The 22,852-nt window shown below is 49.6% G+C and overlaps 2 protein-coding genes across 2 annotated transcripts; both read left to right on the top strand.

Annotated features, from left to right (window-relative positions):
* The first annotated feature begins 7,023 nt into the window (after window positions 1-7,023).
* SLC10A3 (solute carrier family 10 member 3) lies at window positions 7,024-10,724 on the top strand. Its single transcript, XM_077144904.1, has 2 exons — window positions 7,024-7,096; window positions 8,965-10,724. The coding sequence occupies exon 2, from the start codon at window positions 9,085-9,087 to the stop codon at window positions 10,504-10,506; it is 1,422 nt and encodes a 473-aa protein (XP_077001019.1). The 5' UTR covers window positions 7,024-7,096; window positions 8,965-9,084; the 3' UTR covers window positions 10,507-10,724.
* Window positions 10,725-11,459: 735 nt separating this feature from the next.
* UBL4A (ubiquitin like 4A) lies at window positions 11,460-12,514 on the top strand. Its single transcript, XM_077146597.1, has 4 exons — window positions 11,460-11,557; window positions 11,690-11,795; window positions 12,043-12,263; window positions 12,383-12,514. The coding sequence occupies exons 1-4, from the start codon at window positions 11,510-11,512 to the stop codon at window positions 12,491-12,493; spliced, it is 486 nt and encodes a 161-aa protein (XP_077002712.1). The 5' UTR covers window positions 11,460-11,509; the 3' UTR covers window positions 12,494-12,514.
* Window positions 12,515-22,852: the final 10,338 nt, after the last annotated feature.

Raw genomic sequence — 22,852 nt, 5'->3', positions numbered from 1 at the left:
TTAGTTTTGGACTAAGTATGGCTGCTATAAAAGCTTACAATCTAGGCTCCAATTTTCTTATAAGCATTTTCTGAAAGAGACCTTAACGTATTTGTTCTTTTGTTTCTGGCTTATTTTGCACAGCACATTATCCCCAAGGTTTATTCAGTTTGTTGCGTGTCTCTTAATGGCCTCCCTTTTGGTAGCCACACGATATTCCGTCATACACATGTATCACAGTTCAGCATTCTGCTTGTCAGTAATTGTATCCTTTGGCTCCCTCAATCTACTGGGCATTGTGGATAATGTTCAAAATAAACCAACCATGTCTTACAATATCCTCACTTGGTTGTACAATCAGCAGCACTCTCTAAATTTTAGACAATTTGCATTGGTCCATAGAGACAAAGAACCAACAAACCCAGCATCACCAAATAGCAAATCAAATCTACCCCTTATCATTTGTTCCTCCCCCCCAATTATTTGCCCCTGACAGTGCTGTGGAACTGTTGATGTCTTCCTGTTAACTATTGGTCATAGCATATAGTTTTAGTTTTCCCCCTATACCCCTCCACTATTGATTCTTCGTGCAATATCAAACTTTTGAAATAGTTCATGGGAGAACTTATTTATAACTGTAGATTTAATCAATGGGATTCATGGCACCATATATCCCCTTTCACTCATGTCTTCAATATGGCAATGTTACTTACAACCCCACTAATTAGCCACCATCTCATCTATCCATTCCCTTGCATTTAAGTTCAATCTCATTGGGTAGCCTTTCCCTCTCTCTAGCTTCTGTGTACCTCTAGGTCCCCTATATACTACAGTTTAAACCTCTGAGATTCCCTTTACCAGAATCATATAGCAAAATCACACAGTATTTGTCTTTTTGTCTCCGATTTATTTCACTCAGCATTATGTCCTCAAGATTCATATGATTTGGGACCTCAGTTCATCTTACTGTTGCATAATATTCCATCTGATGTATACACCACATTTTGGTTATCCACTCGTCTGTTGATGGGCACCTGGGTTGTTTCCATCTTTTAGCAATTGTGAAAAGTGCCGCTATGAATGTTGGTGTGCAAATGTCTGTTTGTGTCACTGCTTTCAGCTCATCTGGGTATATGTCAGTATTGGTATTGCCGGGTCAAAGGGCAACTCAATATTTAGTTTTCTGAGGAATTGCCAAACTGTTTCCCACGGGAGCTGCACCATTATACATTCTCACCAACAGCGAATAAGTGTTCCAATTTCTCCACACCCTCTCCAACATTTGTAGTTTCCTGCTTATTTAATAGCAGCCATTCTTTATAAGTGTGAGGTGGAATCTCATTGTCACTCTTGACCTGCAGTTCCCTTATAGCTAATGAAAATGAGCATCTCTTGAAGTACTTTTTAGTCATCTATATTTGCTCTTCAGAAAAGTGTCTATTCATATCCTCTGCCCATTTTATAATTGGGTTGCTTGTTCTTTTGTTAGTGAGCTGTATAATTTCTTTATGTTCACAGGATATCAAGCCTTTATCTGATGTTCTAGTTTGCTAGCTGCTGGAATGCAATATACCAGAAACAGAATGTCTTTTAACAAGGGGAGTTAATGAGTTGCTAGTTTACAGTTCTAAGGCCGAGAAAATGTCCCAGTTAAAACAAGTCTATAGAAATGTCCAATCAAAGGCATCCAGGGAAAGATACCTTGGTTCAAGAAGGCTGAGGAAGTTCAGGGTTTCTCTCTCAGCTGGAAGGGCACATGGTGAATACAGCATCATCTGCTAGCTTTCTCTCCTGGCTTCCGATTTCATGAAGCTCCCCGGGAGGCGTTTTCCTTCTTCATCTCCAAAGGTCACTGGCTCGTGGACTCTCTGCTTCGTGGTGCTGCAGCATTCTCTGCTCTCTCTGAATCTCTCCTTCTCCAAAATATTTCCTCTTTTATAGGACTTCAGAAACTAAACAAGACCCACTCAAATGGGTGGAGACATGTCATCCCCTAATCCAGTTTAACAACCATTCTTGACTAAATCACATCAACCAGGGAGATGATCCAATCACAGTTTCAAACATACGGTGTTGAATAGAGATTATTCTACCTTATGAAATGGGACTTATATTAAAACATGGCTTTTCTTAGGGGGCACACTTCCTTTCAAACCAGCACATTCCACCCTCTGGCCCCTAAAAAAGACATGTTTTTCCCAAATACAAAATACATTAATTTCATAACAATATCAGAAACCTTAAACCTTTCAGTAGCAATACAATGAAGTACAAAATTAGAGACAGTATAAAATGTCATCAAGTCAGTTACAGGCATGGTCTGCCCTAAGGCAAAATTCTCTCCATTTGCTCTGGACCTTTGAAAACTCATAACAGGTTATTTGCTGCCAACATATAAAGGAGGAACATTCATAGGATACATAGACACATTTCCATAGGGAGGAAGGAACACAGGAGTCACCGGACCCATACAGTTTCGAAAACCTGCAGGGCAAAGTCCATTAGTTTTCAAAGTCTGAGAGTCATTTATCCTCAGGGCTTTAGAAAGTGGCAGTCCTACCCTATCCAAATGCCTACGCCTGCCTCTCTCTGAATGCAACCTTGGGGGATATTGGGGAGACCACCCTTCTCTAGGCTCCACCCTCTCCAAGCATCGGGGTCACACCCGGGCTCTCTGCCATCTCCGGGGCACACGCTCAACCCCTCCATGTAGTGGCAGCCAGGCTCTCCCCAAACTCCAAGGAATGTGCTTCACCTTCTCCAAGACTCTTCCACTGCAACGAGGTGGAAGGCCCATTCTCTGCCTTTGGGGCAAACTCACCCTCTCCACGGGCTTGGGTGGGTCCGCTCTCCTGGCCCGAGGCTTCTTGACTTCAGACCTCAGTCTCCATGGCTTTGCCTCGAAAGTTATTTTTCCTCCAATGTGTCCCTTCTCTGAACCCCTCAGTCCAGACTGGCAGCGGCTCAGTTTATACAGGTCCCACAGCACTCTCGTTGGCTTTCTATGCAGTAGTGTTGGATCATGCCCATCAGACATAAGGAGTTTCCACAAATCTTTCCTGGATAACTCCATGTCCGATCCTGGCTTTCTCTGAGATGGCTGACTGGTTTCACATTTGGTTAAATCCTCACACAGTGTTCTATTCTCTGGGATCTCCTCTCCTGGAAGCCCAGAATTTTCTAGGACATCAATTTCTGGTTTCTTTGTACCCGAGAGTTCACTTTTCAGCTTATCTCTTTCCTGTCGCATTTCACTATAAGCTGCAAGGAGAAACCAGACTGCACTTTCCACGTTTAATTTGGAGATCTCTTCTGCTAAATATCCAAGTTCATGGCTTTTAAAATCTGCCTTCCAGCCAAAGCCACTAGTCAATTTTGCCAGATTATCTGCCATTTTAAAACAAGGATCGCCTTCCTTCCAGGTTGCAAAAACACGTGCCTCATTTCTGTCTAAGGCCTCATCAGAGTTATCTTCAGAGTCTACATTTCTACCAACAGTCTCTCCAAAGCATTCCAGGCCTTCTCTATCAAGCTTCTCACAACTCCTCAAGATTCTTCCCTTTACCCATTTAAAAAGCCCTTCCAACATGTTTGGTATTTGCAAACTGCAGCAGTACCCCACTCTCTGGTACCAAAATCTGTTCTAGTTTGCTAGCTGCTGGAATGCAATATACCAGAAACGGAATGGCTTTTAACAAGGGGAATTTAATGAGTTGCTAGTTTACAGTTCTAAGGCCGAGAAAATGTCCCAGTTAAAACAAGTCTATAGAAATGTCCAATCAAAGGCATCCAGGGAAAGATACCTTGGTTCAAGAAGGCTGAGGAAGTTCAGGGTTTCTCTCTCAGCTGGAAGGGCACATGGTGAACACAGCATCATCTACTAGCTTTCTCTCCTGGCTTCCAATTTCATGAAGCTCCCCGGGAGGCATTTTCCTTCTTCATCTCCAAAGGTCACTGGCTCGTGGACTCTCTGCTTCGCGGTGCTGCAGCATTCTCTGCTCTCTCTGAATCTCTCCTTCTCCAAAATATTTCCTCTTTTATAGGACTTCAGAAACTAATCAAGACCCACTCAAATGGGTGGAGACATGTCATCCCCTAATCCAGTTTAACAACCATTCTTGACTAAATCACATCAACCAGGGAGATGATCCAGTCACAGTTTCAAACATACGGTGCTGAATAGAGATTATTCTACCTTATGAAATGGGACTTACATTAAAACATGGCTTTTCTTAGGGGGCACACTTCCTTTCAAACCAGCACACCTGATATATCATTTCCAAATATTTTCTCCCATTGAGTTGGCTGCCTCTTCACCTTTGTGTCAAAGTCCTTTGAGGCACAGAAGCTCTTGATCTGAAGGAGTTCCCATTTGTCTATTTTTTTTCTTTCACTGCTTGTGCTTTAGGTGTATAGTTTAAGAAGCTACCTCCTATTACTAGATCTTGAAGATTTTCCCTGCATTTTACTCTAGAAGTTTTATGGTACTGGCTCTTACGTTTAGGTCTTTAATCCATTTTGAAGTAATTTTTGTATAGGGTATAAGGCAGGGGTCGTCTTTCATTCTTTGGCTATTGATATCCAGTTCTCCCAGGCCCAGTTATTGAAAAAGCTGTTCTGTTCCAGTTCACTGGATTTGAGGGCTTTATCGAAGATCAATCGTCCATAGATTTGTTGGTCTATCTCTGTGCTCTGAATTCAGTTCCATTGGTCAATACTTCTTTGTGCCAGTACCATGCTGTTTTGACCACTGTGGCTTTACAGTAAGCTTTAAAGTCAGGAAGTATTAGCCGCCCCACATCCCTCTTCTTTTTTAGGGTATTTTTAGCTATTTGGGCTCTCTTTTCCTTCCAAATAAATTTGATCACTAGTTTTTCCAAGTCTTCAAAGTAGGTTGTTGGGATTTTGATCAGTATTGCATTGAATCCGTAGATCAATTTGGGTAGAATTGACATCTTAATAGCATTCAACCTTCCTATCCATGAGCATGGAATGTCTTTCCATCTGTTTAGGTCTTCTTTAATTTCTTTTATCAATATTTTGTAGTTTTCTGGGCATAGGTCCCTTACATTCATGGTTAAGTTTATTCCTAAATACTTGATTCTTTTAGTGGCTATTTTGAATGGAATTTTTTCCTTAATTGTCTCCTCAGTGAGATCATTACTTGTATATAGAAGCATTACTGATTTTTGTACACTGATCTTGTATCCTGCCACTTTGCTCAATTTGTTTATTAGCTTAAGTAGCTTTGCTGTATACTTCTCGGGGTTTTCCACGTATAGGATCATGTCATTTACAAATAACAAAAGTTTACTTCTTCATTTCCTATTTTGATGCCTTTTATTTCTTCCTCTTTTCTAATCTCTCCAGCAAGGACTTCTAGCACAATGTCAAATAATCATGGTGTTAATAGGCATCCTTGTCTCGTTCTCAACCTTAGGAGGAATGTTCCCCTTGCTTTTGATCTAGCCATTCCCTTTTCCCACAGAGGTCATGTCAGACCTCCCAACAGCCCACTTTGGCTTTGTAGGGCAGGCTGAAGTGATGGATGCTACTGGGGAGCAGTCTTCTGAGTGCACATTGGCTGTCCCTGACCCCCGGCACAAGGCAATTGGAATCGGTCACTCTCTAAGGGTCAGGGCCAGCTGAGCCTCACTGACAGCATTAGGCAAGCCCAACAACCCTGGGGAAATGTGAATATGAAACCTCAGCTTTTTTCCACAAAGGGCCCCTCTTTTAGGCTTTCCTCCCCTGGCAACATAGTTTGTCTTTTGGTCACAGGCACTTCCCCTGGCAAATCCCTCTTTCCTCTCCCCCAGCCCCTTTTAACCCCCTGCTCTGATAAACCTCAATCCCACTGCCATTTGCCAAACCACAGTCTTCAGCTACAGCGTGTGCCAGATCTTATCACTATTTGCTTCCATCAGGAGCCCTCCAACCCGTTTCAAAAGAACAGGACGAACATTCCAGGACACCGGATGCACACCAATGGCTCACGCCTCACTGGCTCTCCCAGGGTCAAAAGAACAGCCTAGGACCATGGCCTACGAAGGTTTTTGATCACCCATATAAATCAAACCCTTTTGAGCATGCACTCCCAGTGTGTCCATTTATATAATTACATATCACATGCCCATGCTAAGTTGAACTTCAAGCAACACAAGCAAAAATAAAGTTTCTACAAGGGGTTAATAGGGTGGCACACGGGAAGCCTGTATCTTATGTATGCTTTTTCTGTAACCCACAGGAAAAAATAAACAAATTTTTGCAGGACTAAGTGAAAAAGAGAGAAATTCCTTTATCTTCTTTGCACATTTACACCAACGTGTGTTGTGTATCTCCTGAGGGACGAGCATGGCCCACTTTGGGGACCACTAGCCTCCATCACGCAGTGACAAGAGGTTCTTTCGGAGCACTGGGTGGCTGCCTGATTTCAGTCGCCCCAGCAGCCTTTGGGAACCTATAAATCCCCGACAGCCTCTGCACTGAGTCACTGTCTGCTGGCACCCTTTCCACACCCTCCCACCACCTTTGTCCCCATCCTTGAGGCCACTTGCTCCATCCATCCCTCTCCCTGAAGCCTGTTGGCGCGCCAAATAGTTTCGACGGCGGACAATTTCTAGGAGTCCATTTAGTGTTCCACGACAGGGAAACGGGCGCTAGGTCAATAGTCGGAACGAATGAAAGTGGAACTCGGCATGAGGCCTGGGCCCCGGGGTCCGGATTGGTCCACCTCTGAGCCGAAATCCCCGTCCGGGCCCTAACCGTGTGTCCCCCTTGCCCCACGCCCCAGCGTTTTGCGGGGCACGGCTAGGGCCCCTTCCCGGCACAGGGCGCGCGACAAGGCTCAGCGACTGGAGGAGGCGCGCCCATGGGCGGCCCCACGGGACTCGGGACGCCGCCAGGCACCACCCACCTCCGCCCTCCTCGCCGCGCCCAGTAATGTCACATCCGGTCAGAACCCAACCCGGACGCGAGAGGTGAGTGGTCCGCCGCGGGAGGGGGCGGGCACGGGGGCGGGGCCTCGAGGCGGGGAGGGGCGGAGCCCCGAGGGCCGAGCTCACAGGCGTCCGGCGGGCCCGGCAGGCGCCGGCGCCGAGCTCCGCGGCCGCGGAAGGTGAGCGCCTCCGGGCCGGGCGGGGGGCGGGAGGGCGGAAGGCCGCGTCTGGCCCCAGCCTCGCTCCGGCGCCCCGGCAGGACCGGGCCGGCCACCTCGCAAGCTCGAGGCCCGGCGCGGCCGTGGGTCCCGGGAGCGGGACGAGGGCTGCCCTGACCCCCGCGCTCCCACCGGGTCTCCCCGATTGGCGCCCGGGAGCGAGAGGCAGCTCGGACCCCGGGGAGTGCTGGGCGAGCTTCCGGAGCCCCAGGTGGGGAGGCTCCCGCGACCGTCGCCGCCACAGCCCGGCCAGGGGGGACGACGCCTCAGGGGCCCGGCTTCCACAGCGTGCCCTGCCATGCCGCCTGGCCCGACCCCGCCGGCTCTTCTGGCAGAAGGGGTCTGGGGTCTAGTCTGCGCGGTGACTGAACGCCGCCAGCCATTCCGGGAAGATGGGGGCATGGGGGTGGGTGGCCCGTGGCCCCTCTCTCCTGTCTGAAATGGTTTGGCACCGCCCTGGTGGCTTCGGTCCAGGGTGCCTTTATCTTGTCCATGTGAGTCTCCTCCAGTCCTCTGATTTTCCAGCATCCCTCCCCACCCCACCCCCATCCCCACCCCGTGGGACTCAAGGTTCCACCAAGGCCTCGGGGTGGGTGACCGAAGCTCCCAAACCAGCAGAGGCCGTGTCATTGTGTGTGTGGGTGGGGAGTGGTGGTGACCTATTTGCCTCACCTATCCTCCACCCCACCCCCACCTCCCCCTCCTCCCCAGTCTCCAATGTGGCATAGGCCAGGGCCAAAGAGTACTAGAACTGGGGGAACAGGTGGCGGCTCTTCCGTGACCGTGACTCTGTGAGGTGTGAGGCAACTGAGAGTCCTGTCATGCAACTGTCCCCATCCTGTTTGCCCCAGTTCCAGCAGGTGATGTGACAATAAGGCAGTGGTTGTGGAAATCCAGAAGGGGAGGGAGGAAAACCTGGCCCTTTAGCTCTGAGCACCCCTCTCCCCATCACCCCTCACCCCAACACACTCACAGTCACATTGAGAGTTAGAGGCTGTGGCCAGAATGCGTGAGGGGTGGGGTGGGGGGAGAGGAGTGTCTGCATTCTGAGCAGAGCCTTGCAGATACGATATTGCAGCTCCAGAAGCTCAAGTTCTGGCACTGCCAGAGGTGTGGGGGCTATGTGGGGAAAAGGAGAAGTCCCAGGCAGACATGTGGCCCTATCTGATCCCCTCCTGCTGCTCCTTCCAGCAACTTCCCCAGGGAAAGGGAACCTGCCTTTTCTGCTGTCCACAAGGAGGGCAGCCAGGTAGCCACAGCAGCAGCTTCCCCAACCATGTTTCTGGGGGCCTTCTGGTGGTCACTCACTGCCCACATGGTTTTGCTGACTTCGCTGTGCCCCAGAAATGATGCTCAAACTCCCTGGCCCACTTGGTCGAAGGTGCCCAGGTCTGGCCCGACCAGCATTTCCCAGCAGCAGCTTTTGCTTTTGTCATCTCCAGGAAGCCTTTCAGAGACTTCACCCAGGTTGTGGGATCACTGTGGCCCCAAGGCAAAGGCGGTGGGGGACAGGCACACGTAGTTTAGTTGGAGTGGTGCCAGGACTGGGGTGACTCCCCTTGACTCCCTTTGACTCAGGACATCTCTGCACTGTCACTGCGATAGGCCAGGCCAGGGACATCCGTGGAGACCGGCAGACTGAACAGAACCCCTGCCCCTAGGTGCCCCTCTGGGCAAGGCAGCTATGCCGGGACAGGGGACAGCTTGAAGAGATTCAAGGGCCAGCAGCGGGCACTGCCCTTGTGTTCCACATCCCCCAAGCTGCCGGTACCCGCGGAGGCATGCAGTCTCCCTCACCGGCTTCCTCTCTGTGTCCCCTCTGTCCTCAGGGAGAGCACACCATCAAGGAAGGCAGCACAAGCCAGACCTCGCCCATGGCCCCTCCCCAGGACGCTCCTACGGCACCAGCTGGGCTGCTCTCCTAAGCCCAGGAGGGCCCGGGAGAAGCCATGCTGTTAGGGAGGGCCAGCCCCAAGGGGCACCAGGCCGCGTGGTGTCATTGCACAGGCCCCCTGGCCATGTTCAGGGCTACCCTGCTGCTGGCCAGCCTGCCATGGGGGGTCCGAGGGACAGCCGGGGCCAGCCTCGGCATGGCTCTGGGCCCCACCGGGCCGCTTCCGGGGGCCCACTACTTGAACATTGGGGATGGCTCCGTGATGGAGTTTGAGTTCCCAGAGGAGAGCGAGGGCATCATCGTCATCTCTAGCCGGTACCCAGGCCAGCACAACGGGACAGGGCCCGGCCCCACTCTCAGGGTCACCTCCCTGGACACGGAGGTGCTAACTATCCAGAACGTGAGTGCCTTAAGTTGGGGAGGCGGGCGTGGCTTCGTGGTGAGCATCCGCTCCGGCCTGGCGGGGCTGGCCCCACTGCACATCAGTCTCCTGGACCACCGGGAGGCCCAGCCCGTGGTGATTGAGGAGCGGAGAGATTTCCGCATCAAGGTCTCCCCGGCAGAAGACACGCCCACCAGCCTCAGCACCGACCTGGTCCACTTCTCGGAGAACCCCCTGCTCTACCTACTCCTGCCGCTGATCTTCGTCAACAAGTGTTCGTTTGGGTGCAAGGTGGAGCTCCAGGACCTGAAGGGGCTTCTGCAGAACCCCCAGCCCATGCTGCTTGGCCTGCTGGGCCAGTTCCTTGTCATGCCGTTCTACGCCTTCCTGCTGGCCAAGGCCTTCATGCTGCCCAAGGCCCTGGCGCTCGGCCTCATTGTCACCTGCTCTTCACCCGGGGGTGGGGGGAGCTACCTCTTCAGCCTTCTTCTCGGAGGGGACGTCACCCTTGCCATCTCGATGACGTTCATCTCAACGGTGGCCGCCACCGGCCTGCTGCCCCTGTCCTCCGCCATGTACAGCCACCTGCTCAGCATCCACGAGACGCTCCACCTGCCCATCTCCAAGATCCTGGGGACCCTGCTCTTCATCGCCATCCCCATCGCGGCAGGGGTGGTGATCAAGTGCAAGCTGCCCAAGTTCTCCCAGCTGCTGCTGCAGGTCATCAAGCCCTTCAGCTTCGTCCTCCTCCTGGGCGGCCTCTTCCTGGCCTACCACATGGGGGTCTTCATCCTGGTGGGCGTCAGCTTCCCCATTGTGCTGGCCGGCCTCACGGTGCCCCTGGTGGGCCTCCTGGTGGGCTACTGCCTGGCCAGGTGCCTGAAGCTGCCTGAGGCCCAGCGGCGGACCGTGAGCATCGAGGTCGGGGTGCAGAACAGCCTGCTGGCCTTGGCCGTGCTGCAGCTGTCCTTCCGCCGCCTCCAGGCCGACTACGCCTCCCAGGCCCCCTTCATCGTGGCGCTGAGCGGCACCTCGGAGATGCTGGCCATGGTGGTTGGCCACTTCATCTACAGCAGCCTGTTCCCAGTTCCCTGAGCACCCAGCTTCCAGCAACCCGAGGCCCCACGGCCCACCCACCGTCCGCGTGTACCAAAGGCCTTTAGTTCTCATGCACTATGCACTCAAAAAAAAAAAAAATCCAGGCTTATTTTTTGTACCGATTTTTTTATTCTCCAGCTTTCAGTGCCAAAGAGGCCACGCTGCGTGAGGGCACTGCCCGGCAAAACGATATTTCAATAAAAGAGAGAAAGCCAGCTTGGGTCCCTTTTGATCTTTGCCCTTTGGGGGCCGGAGGTGCCGGGTAGGTGTGCACCAGGGTGGAGGGCCGGCCAGCGGGCGCGGTGGCCTGAGCACAGGTGCCCCCGGGTCCTGCCTGGTCTGGGCATCTGCAGCTGCGGAGGGCAAGGAGGCTGCGCTCAGGCCTTGGTTTTTATGGGCGTCGGGCTCTTTCAGGCCCCACCCTCCCTCACCCCGTGAGGGGTGGGGCCTCGGGGTTCTCGAAGACAGCGGTGGGAGGATGGGGCTGGGCAATCCCCGCCTGCTCGCAAACTCAGCTGGGTTTTCCACAGCTAGACCAGAAAAGGAGTGGGGGTGGGTGCGGGGGGGAAATAAAGCAATCGGGACGCGGAGCTAGCCGGGGCAGGGCGGGGCGGCCCTCCCCTCCAGTCACCCCGCTCGCACTGCCTGGGCCCAGAGCAGGACAAGCTCGCGGACTCCGGGAGAGGCAGCCCATCGGGCCGCAGACGGCCAGCGCGGTCGCGGGAACCTGCCACCTCCCCCTGGCCCGGCTCCCCGGACGGGGCTCCCCCTGACCCACCTCGAGCCTCCTCCTCCCCCAGCAGGGCTCTGCCCCCAGCGCGCGCGCGTGGCCGTGGCCGGGCGGCCGGCGGGACTCCTCCCCCAGGGGGCGGGGCGAAACGGGGGCGGGGCCTGCTTCCGGCGGCGGCGGGCGGTTCCGGCGCGCTCCCGGGGCGGCGGCGGCGGCGGCGGCGGGCGGTGAGGGCGCGCGCGGGCCGCAGTGGACGGCGCGGCGGCCGCCATGCAGCTGACGGTAAAGGCGCTCCAGGGCCGGGAGTGCAGCCTGCAGGTAGCGGCGCGCCGCGGGACCCGGCCCGGGTGGGGACGGGGCGGCCGGGGAGCCCACCCCCGCGCGGCCCGAGGCTGGCGGGCTCAACCCCGGCTCCCACCCCCACCCCCCACCCCCTTTCGGCCCGTCCAGGTGTCAGAGGACGAGCTGGTGGCCACGCTCAAGCATCTGGTCTCCGAGAAGCTCAACGTCCCCGTGCGCCAGCAGCGGCTGCTGTTCAAGGGCAAGGCCCTGGCAGGTAACCCGGGTGGAGACACCCAGGGAGCCCCGCAGGAAGTCGGGGAGCTGGGTGTCAGAGGCCGCGCCCTGCCCCCCGGCGGGCGCCGAGTGCCCTGCTTGACCCTCGGGCGCCGAAGCAGGGTCCCCAACCAGGGCCTCCTCGGTGTGCGCTCTTTGGGGTGGGCAGCACTTCCTCGGGGGCGCCCCCGCTCTCCCCCGCACCCAGCCATAGATGGTAAGGCACGCCACCCACTTGGCTGTGGCAGATGGGAAGCGACTGTCCGACTACAGCATCGGACCCAATTCCAAGCTCAACCTAGCAGTCAAGCCCCTGGAGAAGGTGTTGCTGGAAGCAGACACGGCCCGGAGACGGGCCGAGGCGCCGCCTTCACCCCCACCCCCCGCCACCTGGCAGCTGATCTCCAAAGTCTTAGGCCGACATTTCAGCGCCGCAGATGCCAGTCGGGTCCTGGAGCAGCTCCAGCGGGTGAGAACTGCATAGCATCCCCACGCCCTGGGCCTCCGGTCCCTCCAGTCCCAGCTGCCTCCAGACCTTGCCTCTGGCACCGCCACCCCCCTGAGTCCTCCTGGCCCCTCTCTCTTCAGGATTACGAGAGGTCCCTGAGCCGCCTGACACTGGATGACATCGAACGCTTGGCTAGCCGCTTCCTGCACCCCGAAGTGACCGAGGCCCTGGAGAAGGGGCTCTCCAAATAAGGGTCTTGGAGCGGGGGGGTGGGGGTGGGGGGGGGTGGGGGGGGCAGAGCCGTAGCTGCATGTTGCATGAAATGTGTTCTCAGGTTGCCACGTGGCTCATCATAGTAATAACAGCCCACGCCCCACTCAAAACACTTGGCCTGGCTCGCCCACGGACCCCTCAGGAGAGGCGGGGATAGCCAGGAGCCAGCCTCTTGAAGTACCTCAGGGTGAGAAAGCAGCAAGTGGCTTCCAAGGCTTCCAAGGGACAGGCTTCGGCACTCAGTGCTGAGCCCACCGCAGATGCATCTTTGAGCAACTCTTCTCCTAAGCCCGAAAGGGGAAGCCACTGCCCAGGAGCCCAGGCCTGCCCTCACCCCTATGGGAGGCCTGGCCCCCACCCTCAGCCTCCCCGGGGCTGCTGTGGCCAGTGTGCTCTCAACGAAGGGAAAGTAGGTGGGGGGCTCTCGGGTGGGACCTTGGGCAAGGCCCTGTGCCATACTGGCACCCCCAGCCATTGACTCTGCCTGATGAGGGCCCCCCTGTCCGTTTAAGTCCCTCCTTCTTGCTCCCCCCCCCCAGGGGGGCCTTTTCCCCTCTTGTGTAAAGTAAACAAACCGAGGCCAAAAAGGAAGCACTGGGCAAGTGTGGCCGGAGATGGGGTACAACTCTTCTCCGGGGCACTCCCTACGCTTGTCTTCTCCTGGAAGGGGGCAGTGCTTCCCCGTGAGGGTGACAGGTGACTTGTGGGAGGTCACCTAGGAAGACAGTTCCAGAGCTAGGACTTGCCCCCTAGCCTGGGAGATGGATGCAGTCACCAGCTGCATGCGGGGAGGGCTGTCGCTGTCTGTGCCCCTTGGACTTGGGGGCCACAAGTGGGGCCTGGGTGGTACCAGCCCCTCTCTTCGCTGCCCTGTCCATAGTTACTGGTGGTAATCTCAGCACCTGCTCCTCTAAGGAGGGTACCCCAGGGCGCTAGAGGCTCCAAGGAGGCCCCATGTCTAGGGAATGCTGCTCCAGCCCCTCTTCACTCCCTGGAAGGGGGCAGCCCTCCCGCGGGACCCCCGCCTTAGTGGGGCTCCCTCCCCAAGGCCCTCCTGCCTGGGCCTTGGGGGGCAAAGCCAGGCAGAGACCAGGGCAGCTGGGAGTCCTCGGCAGCGGGCAGGGCGGGTGGGCTGGCAAGGCACGGACCAGCCTACCCCAGCTCGCACCTACCTGGAGTCGGGAGATTTCGTCCCGAAGTTTTATTTTTATGAAAAGGGAACTATATTAGCGAGGCTGCTTCGGGTCTTAAGTCATTGGTTTAACCGGAAAGGAAACTGGGTTAAACGATGAAGGAACCTTCTTGGCTTACAAAACTGACAAGTCCAGGGGCACTGCAGAAGATGAACCGTTTCACTGAATCTCCGGAGTCTTCCCACTTCCGCTCTGCATTTTGCAATAAGTAAATGCTTCGTCCTAGGTGGCCCCTTCTTAGGATCAAACGTGGCTGCCTGCCCTTCCCACGCTCCCTTGTTCACAGCCAGCGGACCGCAGCTTCTCTCCCCGGAGTGTAGCTCCTTTCCCAGATGACCCCGGCAAATAAATGCCCTCCTCTCATTGGTTGTGCGTCCAATCATTGTGGCAGAGGGCCGGGTGGGGGCGGGGCCAAGTTCCTCTCGGGGCCCCGCCCCCTAGGCCTGGGAGTGGGAACCTCCCTGGAAGCACGCGGGCTGCACGAGGGGAGGTGGGAGCTGGACAGAGGCTGGGCGGCCCCAAATGGCAACGTGTCCGCTCAGAGGGAGTGACACGCAGGTGTGTATTTCAGAAAGATCAGGATCACCTGGGAGGCAGTGAAGGAGGAAGCCTTGGAGAGGCCAAACCGGGAGGCCAGGAGATCATGCCCCCTGCCAATGGTTTCGAGGTGCTGTCCCCGTTTTCTAGGTGAAGAGACAGACCCTGGAGAGCTAGTGATTATTCCTCCCCATACCCCCACCCCTTAATATCTGGGTGCTCAGGGCTCCTTCCCTGGACCCTTTCTCTCCCCTCTATCCTTACTCCCTGGGTGAGCTGGTCACCCTGCGTTTCCATTTCTAGAAGCACTTCTTTCCCATCTTTATGTCTCATCCCTGCCCTGTCCCCTGAGCTCCAGACATATATCTAGGCCCCAACCTGTAGGCATCTCTTAGATTTCCTACAGACACCTCATGCAGCCATTGAGCAGGCACTGGGTAACAGCCTACCATGTCCCAAATGCTGATGGACACTGAGACCAGAAGTCCCAGTCCCCTTCCTTGTTGGAGCCAAGGTCCAACCCTGGCCATCCCACCTCAGCACCCATAGGCTCTCCAGGGCCCACCTTGATGAGTGGTAATGCTATTCGCCCAGGCTCCTAAAGATGAAAAGATGGAGGCCATCTTTTCCTCTTCCAGCCCTCTTTTCTCCATAGTCAACTGGACAACCATATTTTTGAAAGCTCCTCGGACAGTTGTCTTGTAGAATGGCGTAGAGACTGAATTTTCCCAATTATTTCCTCATTAGATTCACGTTCAGCATTTCTGGCAAGGGCAATGCACAGGTGATGCCGTGTCCTTCCCTCCACCTCACACCAGGAGGCAGATGAAGTTCAATTGGGCCACGTAGCGAAGGTGGCATCTGCCAAATCTCTCTCTGGTAGAAGAACATGTTCCCCTTCCTAATTAACAAGTAATTTGGGGAAATAGCCTCCTCCTCAATGTTATGGGTAGAATCGTGCACCCCTCCCCCCCAAAAAAAGATATGTTAAAGTCCTACCCCCCTGTACCTCCAGGTGTGATTTTATTCAGGAACAGTGTTGTTTCGTTGGCAGTATAATTAGTTAAGATGAGGGCGTACTGCAGTAGGGCGAGCCCTTGTTCCAATCGGACTGGTGTCCTTATAAGAAGAGGAGAGACACAGACATACACGAGGGAGAAGGCCGGTGAAGAGGGAGGCAGAGGTTGGAGTGATGTCACCACACGTCATGGCATATCAGGGACTACCAGACATCCCAGAAGCTAGCAAGAGGCAAAGAAAGATTCCTCCCCTTCAGTCTCGTAAGAGAGCCCAACCCTGCCGACAACTTGATGTTGGACTTCTAGCCTCTGCTTCTGTGAGAGAATAAATTTCTGTTGTTGTAAGCCACTCAGGAAGTGATATTTTGTTTCAGCAGCTCTAACAAACTGATCCTTATGACTTGCATGCAACTAGGACCATTGCCGGATTGAATCATGTCCTCCACAAAGACAGGTTCACATCCTAAACCCTGGGCCTGTGAATGACCCGAAGATGAGGCCAAACTGAACCACGGTGGGCCTTCATTTAACATGACTGGAGTCCTTGGAAACGCAGGAAATCTCGATCCAGGAGTCAGAGACCGACTGGGAGAGAGACAGCCAAGTGACAGAGGCAGAGACCAAGTTCTGGATGGCCAGCAATTCATCACCAGAAGGCTTCAGACTTCAGAGAAAGTGTGACCCTGCCAAATATTTTGATTCTGGACTTCTGGCTGCCCAAACTGTAAAAGAATCCATTCCTGTGGCTTAAACCAGGTAGACTAGGCTACTTTGTTACAGCAACCGTGGCAAACCGAGGCCCCCCCGACAATCTTTCATCTAATGGTTTTCGCATTCAGTGATGATCCTTCCCTGAATCCTTTATTACACTGAGGGTCGTAAAATGGTGATTTTCTACTGCTTATTTGCTTTCTACACTTGTTAGTTGGCTTTCCTCTATTAAAAAAGAGCTTTCCTTCTTTCCTGCTCTCTTTTTTTGGAAGGGATGGACTCACAGATTTTTTTTTCTTTTATTATTCTACAAATAAGAATCCATGACTATCATATTTTGGAGTAATTTTGTATTGGATCATCATTATGTATGCAGTAAAGTGCACAAATCATAAGAGTGCAGCTCAATGGATTTTTTTTTTTTTTTGGCTTGGGCAGGCTCCGGGAATCGAACCCGATTGGGTCTCCAGCATGGCAGGTGAGAATTCTGTCCGCTGAGCCACCATTGCACCAGCATCAATGGATTTTTTAAGCGAATGTATCCATGTATCTATCCCCACTCAGATCAAATCACAGAACCCTCCCCACTTGTTCTAGTCTGCTAGCTGCCAGAATGCAATATACCAGAAACAGAATGGCTTTTAAAAAGGGGAATTTAATAGGTTGCTAGTTTACAGTTCTAAGGCCCAGAAAATGTCCCAATTAAACAAGTCTATAGAAATGTCCAATCTAAGGCAGGGAAAGATACCTTGGTTCAAAAAGGCCAATGAAGTTCAGGGTTTCTCTCTCAAGTGGAAGGGCACATGGGGAACACAGTCATAGTTTCTCTCTCATCTGGAAAGGCACATGGTGAACATGGTCAGGGTTCCTCTCTTATCTGGAAGGGCACATGGCGAGCATGGCGTCATCTGCTAGCTTCTTCTCCTGGCTTCCTGTTTCATGAAGCTCCCCGGGTGGCATTTTCTTTCTTCATCTCCAAAAGTCGCTGGCTGGTGGACTCTGCTTCTTGTGGCTATGTCATTCTGCTCTGCTCTCTCTAAATCTCTTTCATTCTCCAAAATGTTTCCTCTTTTATAGGACTCCAGAAATTTACAAGACTCACCCAAATGGGTGGAGACATGTCATCACCTAATCCAGCTTAACAACCACTCTTTTTTTTTACTGATAACATTATTTAGTTGCTTAAACTTTAATTTATGATCATTCCGTTCTACATATATAATCAGTAATTCACAATATCATCACATAGTTGCATATTCATCATCATGATCATTAGAACATTTGCATCAATTCAGCAAAAGAAATAAAAAGACAACAGAAAAAAATTCATACATACCATACCCCTTACCCCTCCCTTTCATTGATCAGTAGCATTTCAATCTACTAAATTTATTTTAACATTTCTTCCCCCTATTATTTATTTTTAATCCATATGTTTGTTTAACTTTTTTTTTGTATAGTATAACATATATACAAAGCAAAGAAATAAAAAAAAGCATTAGTTTTCAAAGCACTCTTCAACAAGCAGTTACAGGACAGATCCCAGAGCCCGTCATGTGCTACCGTATGATGCTCTCAGATCCTTCCCTCCAGCTGCTCCAGAACATAGGAGGCTAGAGGGCCCAAGCATTTTTTTTTAATCATCACAATTGACCTTCCTTCCTTCCTTCCTTCTTCTTTTTGTGAAAAATAACAAATATACAAAAAAGCTATAAATTTCAAAGCACAGCACCACAACCAGTTGTAGAACATATTTCAGAGTTTGACATGGGCCACAACCCCACAATTCCAGGCTTTCACTTCTAGCCACTCCAAAACACTGGAGACCAAAAGAGACATCAACCTGATGACCCAGGACCCATATTCACCTGCCAAATCCCACCTTCTCTGTATAACTCCACCACCACCTTTGATCCTTCCATCCCTCTCTTTAGGGGTGTTTGGGCTATGGCAATTCTAAATTTGTCATGTTGGAAGGGTCTGTCACTAATATGGAGTAGGGAGATGGAACTATCTTATCTACTGGAGAGGCTGGGCTAGGTTTCAGGATTATCTTGACCAGGGACCCATCTGGAGGTTGTAGGTTTCTGGAAAGTTACGCTAGTGCATGGAACCCTTGTGGAATCTTATATATTGCCCTAGGTGTTCTTTAGGATTTTTTTTTTTTGGGGAATTTTTTTTATTTTTTATTTATTTTTTATTTTTTTAAATACCAAAAAAGACAAAGCAAATGCAAACATTCCTATTTTGATCATTCCGTTCTACATATATAATCAGTAATTCACAATATCATCACATAGTTGCATATTCATCATCATAATAATTTCTTGGAACATTTGCATCTATTCAGAAAAATAAATAAGACGAAAACGGAAAAAAATTGTATACATACCATACCCCTTACGCCTCCCTTTCATTGATCACTAGCATTTCAAACTAAATTTATTTTAACATTTGTTCCCCCTATTATTTATTTTTATTCCATATGTTCTGCTCATCTGTTGACAAGGTAGATAAAAGGAGCGTCAGACACAAGGTTTTCACAATCACATAGTCACATTGTGAAAGCTATATCATTATACAATCATCTTCAAGAAACATGGCTACTGGAACACAGCTCCACATTTTCAGCCAGTTCCCTCCAGCCTCTCCATTACATCTTGACTAACAAGGTGATATCTATTTAATGCGTAAGAATAACCTCCAGGATAACCTCTCGACTTGTTTGGAATCTCTCAGCCATTGTCGCTTTATTTTGTCTCATTTCACTCTTCCCCCTTTTGGTCAAGAAGGTTTTCTCAATCCCTTGATGCTGGGTCTCAGCTCATTCTAGGATTTCTGTGCCACGTTGCCAAGAAGGTCCACACCCCTGGGAGTCATGTCCCACGTAGACAGGGGGAGGGTGGTGAGTTTGCTTGTTGTGTTGGCTGGAGAGAGAGGCCACATCTGAGCAACAAAATAGGTTCTCCTGAGAGTGACTCTCAGGCCTAATTTTAAGTAGGCTTGACCTATCCTTTGTGGGGTTAAGTTTCATATGAACAAACCCCAAGACTGGGGGGCTCAGCCTATAGCTTTGGTTGTCCACACTGCTTGTGAGAATATCAAGAATTCAACTTGAGAAAGTTGAATTTTCCCCCGTTCTCACCATTCCCCCAAGGGGACTTTGCAAATACTTTTTTATTAACTGTTCAAATCACTCTGGGATTTATTGGGGCATTACTCTGGACAAACCAACAAAATCTCATGCCCTACTCAAGGTTAACAACCACTCTTGATTAAATCACATCTCCAGGGAGATGATCTGATTACAGTTTCAAACACAGAGTATTGAATAGGGATTATCCTGCTTTTATGAAATAGGATTTAGATTAAAACATGGCTTTTCGATTGAGATAGTATAATCTAGGAATACCTAGAGTGTATAATAATAGTGAAATATACAAGGTACAATTTTAAAAGTGTTTTTTGCATGAGGAAAAACAAAGGAATGTCATTATTGCAGGGTGCTGAAAATAGATGGTAATTAATATTTTAAAATGTCACCTTATGTGTGAGACTAAAGCAAAAAATGTTTATTTGTTACAAAATTTATATTTTGACTAGTGCATTTCCTAATATAACTTATGTAGATAGTTTTATTGAATGCCATAAGTACTTGGAATCTCAGGTAGGACATGAGATTTTGCTGGTTTGTCCAGAGTGATGTCCCAATGAATCCCAGAGTGATTCGATCAGTGAATGGAAAAGTATCTGCAAAGCCCCCTTTGGGGAATGGTGAGAACAGGGAGAAATTCAACTTCCCCAAGTTGAATTCTTGATATTCTCACAAGCAGTGTGGACAACCAAAGCTATAGGCTGAGCCCCCAGTCTTGGGGTTTGTTCATATGAAACTTAACTCCGCAAAGGATAGGTCAAGTCTACTTAAAATTTAGGCCTAAGAGTCACCCCCAAGAGAGCCTCTTTTGCTGCTCAGATGTGGCCTCTCCAGCCAACACAACAAGCAGTCTCACCACCCTACCCCTCTCTACGTGGGACATGACTCCCAGGGGTGTGGACCTTCCTGGCAATGAGGGACAGAGATCTTGGAATGAGCTGAGACTCAGCATCAAGGGATTGAGAAAAACCCTAGAATGAGCTGAGACTTAGCATCAAGGGATTGAGAAAACCTTCTCGACCAAAAGGGGGAAGAGGGAAATGAGACAAATTTTCAATGGCTGAGAGATTACAGAGTAGAGAGGTTATCCTGGAGGTTATTCTTATGCATCAAGTAGATATCATCTTGTTATTCAAGATGTAATGGGGGGGCTGGAGGGAACTGCCTGAAAATGTAGAGCTGTATTCCAGTAGCCATGTTTCTTGAGGATGATTGAATAATGATACAGCTGTCACAATGTGACTGTGTGATTGTGAAAACCTTGTGTCTGATGCTCCTTTTATCTACCTTGTCAACAAAGGAGTAGAACATATAGAATAAAAATAAATAATAGGGGGAGCAAATGCCAAAATAAATTTAGTTTGAAATGCTAGTGATCAATGAAAGCGAGGGGTAAGGGGTACGGTAAGTGTAATCTTATTTTTTTTTCTTTCCTGTGTTCGTTTTATTTCTTTTTCTATTGTCTTTTTCTTTTTGTGAATTAATGCAAATGTTCTAAGAAATGATGAATATGCGACTAAGTGATGATATTCTGAATTACTGATTATGTATGTTGATGTTTTATTTTGTTTCTTAATTTTTTAATTAACAAATTAAAAAAAAAAAAAAAACATGGCTTTTCCAGGGTCCATACGTCCTTTCAAACCAGCACACCACTCCTCTCCAAAAAGTTCAGTATCCTTTTGGATGCTCAATTTGTTCTAGCTTTGCTCTTTGAGGCTGGTTCTTGGGTCCCTTTGACATGCTCCTGTTAACCACTAATCTACTTTCTGATGCTATGAAATTTGCTTATTCTAGAGTCACCTACAGAAAAGGGTGAAACCAACAGACCCACTCAAATGCACTGCCTACCACCAAGGCACCACCCTGGGAGAAGGGATTGTAGGAAAAAGAGCCTGGAACAAGGAAGGAGGAGGGGAATTAGTAAAGCTCATCCATAAAAGCAAATAGCCCAGCATTGCCTATGCCCTATCACCCTCTATATTTCTTGATTTGCAAGAGTGCTTTCATGCTCCTTTTCTCTGCATGTGTACTTAATAAATCTCTTACCTACTTAAAAAAAAAAAAGAATTTGCTTATCCTAGATACCTCTTACAAGTGGAACAATACAGTCTCTGTCCTTTTGTATCTGGCTCCTTTCAGTGAGCATAATGTGTTCAAAGTTCATCCATGTCATACCAGAACTTCATTATCTTTATGGCTGAATAATATTCTCTTATGTAGATAGATATTTTGTTTCTTCTCTCATCTCTTGAGGGATTCTTGGGTTGTTTCCACCTTTTGGCTACTGTGCATAATGCTACTATGAACATGAGTACACAAGTATCTGTTTGAGTCCCTGCTTTCAGTTCTTTGGGGTATATACCTAGAAGCAGAATTGCTGGTTCATACGAAAATTCTATGTTTAACTTTTTGAGAAACCACCTAAATGTTTTCTGCAGTGGCTGTCCCATTTTACAGTCCCATCAAAAATACAGGAGAGTTCCAGTTCCTCCACATCCTTGCCAACCCATTTGTCACTTTCCACTTTTTAATAATAGCCATTCTTTAGTGAGTGTGAAGTGGTATCTCCGTAGTTTTATTTGCATTTCTCTAATGACTAATAATGTCAAGCATCTTTTCATGTGTTTATCAGCCATTTGTATATCTTCTCTGGAGAGATGTCTATTCTTTCTTACTTTCCTTTTCAGATAGTTCATTGCCAGAATATCGAAACACAACTGATTTTTGTCCAGAGTGATGGACAACTGATTTTTGTGTGATCTTGTACCCTGCAACTTTGCTGAATTTGATTAGCTGAAATAGCTTTCTGGAGGGATTCCTTGGAATTTTCTATGTAGAGGATCATGTCATCTGCAAAGAGATAATTGACCTTTTCCTTTCCATTGTGGATGCATTTTTATTTCTTTTCCTTGCCTAAGCATCCTGCTTTTTTTCACATAAAAATATATCCTATACGTAAAGAACACCTAGGGCATTATATATGAGTCTACAAAGTTCTATGCACTAGGGTAACTTTCCAGAAACCTACAGCCTCCAAATGGGTCCCTGGACTAGATAAGTCCCGAAATGCTGAGGGCCCAGACTCTCCAGAACATCAGCTAGTTCCATCCCCCATCCCATATTATCAACAGCCCCTTCCAACATGAAAAAGTTAGAATGGGCAGAGCCCCAATACCCCTAATGAGTGCGGGAAAGATCAAAGGGGGAGGTGGAGTTATAACAGAGAAGATAGGATGTAACAAATGAGTATGATTGAATTGCTGAATCATTATATTGATTTTTTTTTTAGTCTCCAGTATCTTAGAGCAGCTAGAAGTAAAAGCCTAAAATTGTGGAATTGTAACCCATACCAAATTCTGAAATATGTTCCACAACTAATTGTTGTGATGTGCTTTGAAATTTGTTTTATTTTTCACAAAAAATAAAAAAGTCTATTGTGATGATAAATGCACAGCTATATGATGATATTGTGAACCATTGATTGTACACTTTAGGTGATTACATGGTATCTGACTATATAATATAAATATTAGTAAAAATAATTTTTAAAAAGATCAAGGGAGAAGGTGGAGTTATAAAAGAGAAGATAGGATGTAACAAATGAATATGTTCCCTGAATCATTATATTGATATCCCTTAGTCTCTAGTGTCTTGGAGAAGCCAGAAGCGAACACCTAAAATTGTGGAATTGTAACCCATACCAAACTCTGAAATCTGTTC

The sequence above is a fragment of the Tamandua tetradactyla genome, chromosome X, assembly GCF_023851605.1.
Source record: "Tamandua tetradactyla isolate mTamTet1 chromosome X, mTamTet1.pri, whole genome shotgun sequence".
NCBI classification, from domain to species: Eukaryota; Metazoa; Chordata; class Mammalia; order Pilosa; family Myrmecophagidae; genus Tamandua; species Tamandua tetradactyla.
The sequence above is the reverse complement of the archived record's forward strand: the minus strand, read 5'-3'. Positions and strand labels throughout refer to the sequence as shown.

What these genes read in the sequence shown, in the direction of transcription:
- SLC10A3 (XM_077144904.1), top strand. Translation starts at nt 9,085, where the DNA reads ATGCTGTTAGGGAGGGCCAGCCCCAAGGGGCACCAGGCCGCGTGGTGT.
- UBL4A (XM_077146597.1), top strand. Translation starts at nt 11,510, where the DNA reads ATGCAGCTGACGGTAAAGGCGCTCCAGGGCCGGGAGTGCAGCCTGCAG. An exon ending in GCCGGGAGTGCAGCCTGCAG is followed by an intron (nt 11,558 to 11,689) that starts GTAGCGGCGCGC and finishes CGGCCCGTCCAG; the next exon opens with GTGTCAGAGGACGAGCTGGT. An exon ending in CAAGGGCAAGGCCCTGGCAG is followed by an intron (nt 11,796 to 12,042) that starts GTAACCCGGGTG and finishes TGGCTGTGGCAG; the next exon opens with ATGGGAAGCGACTGTCCGAC.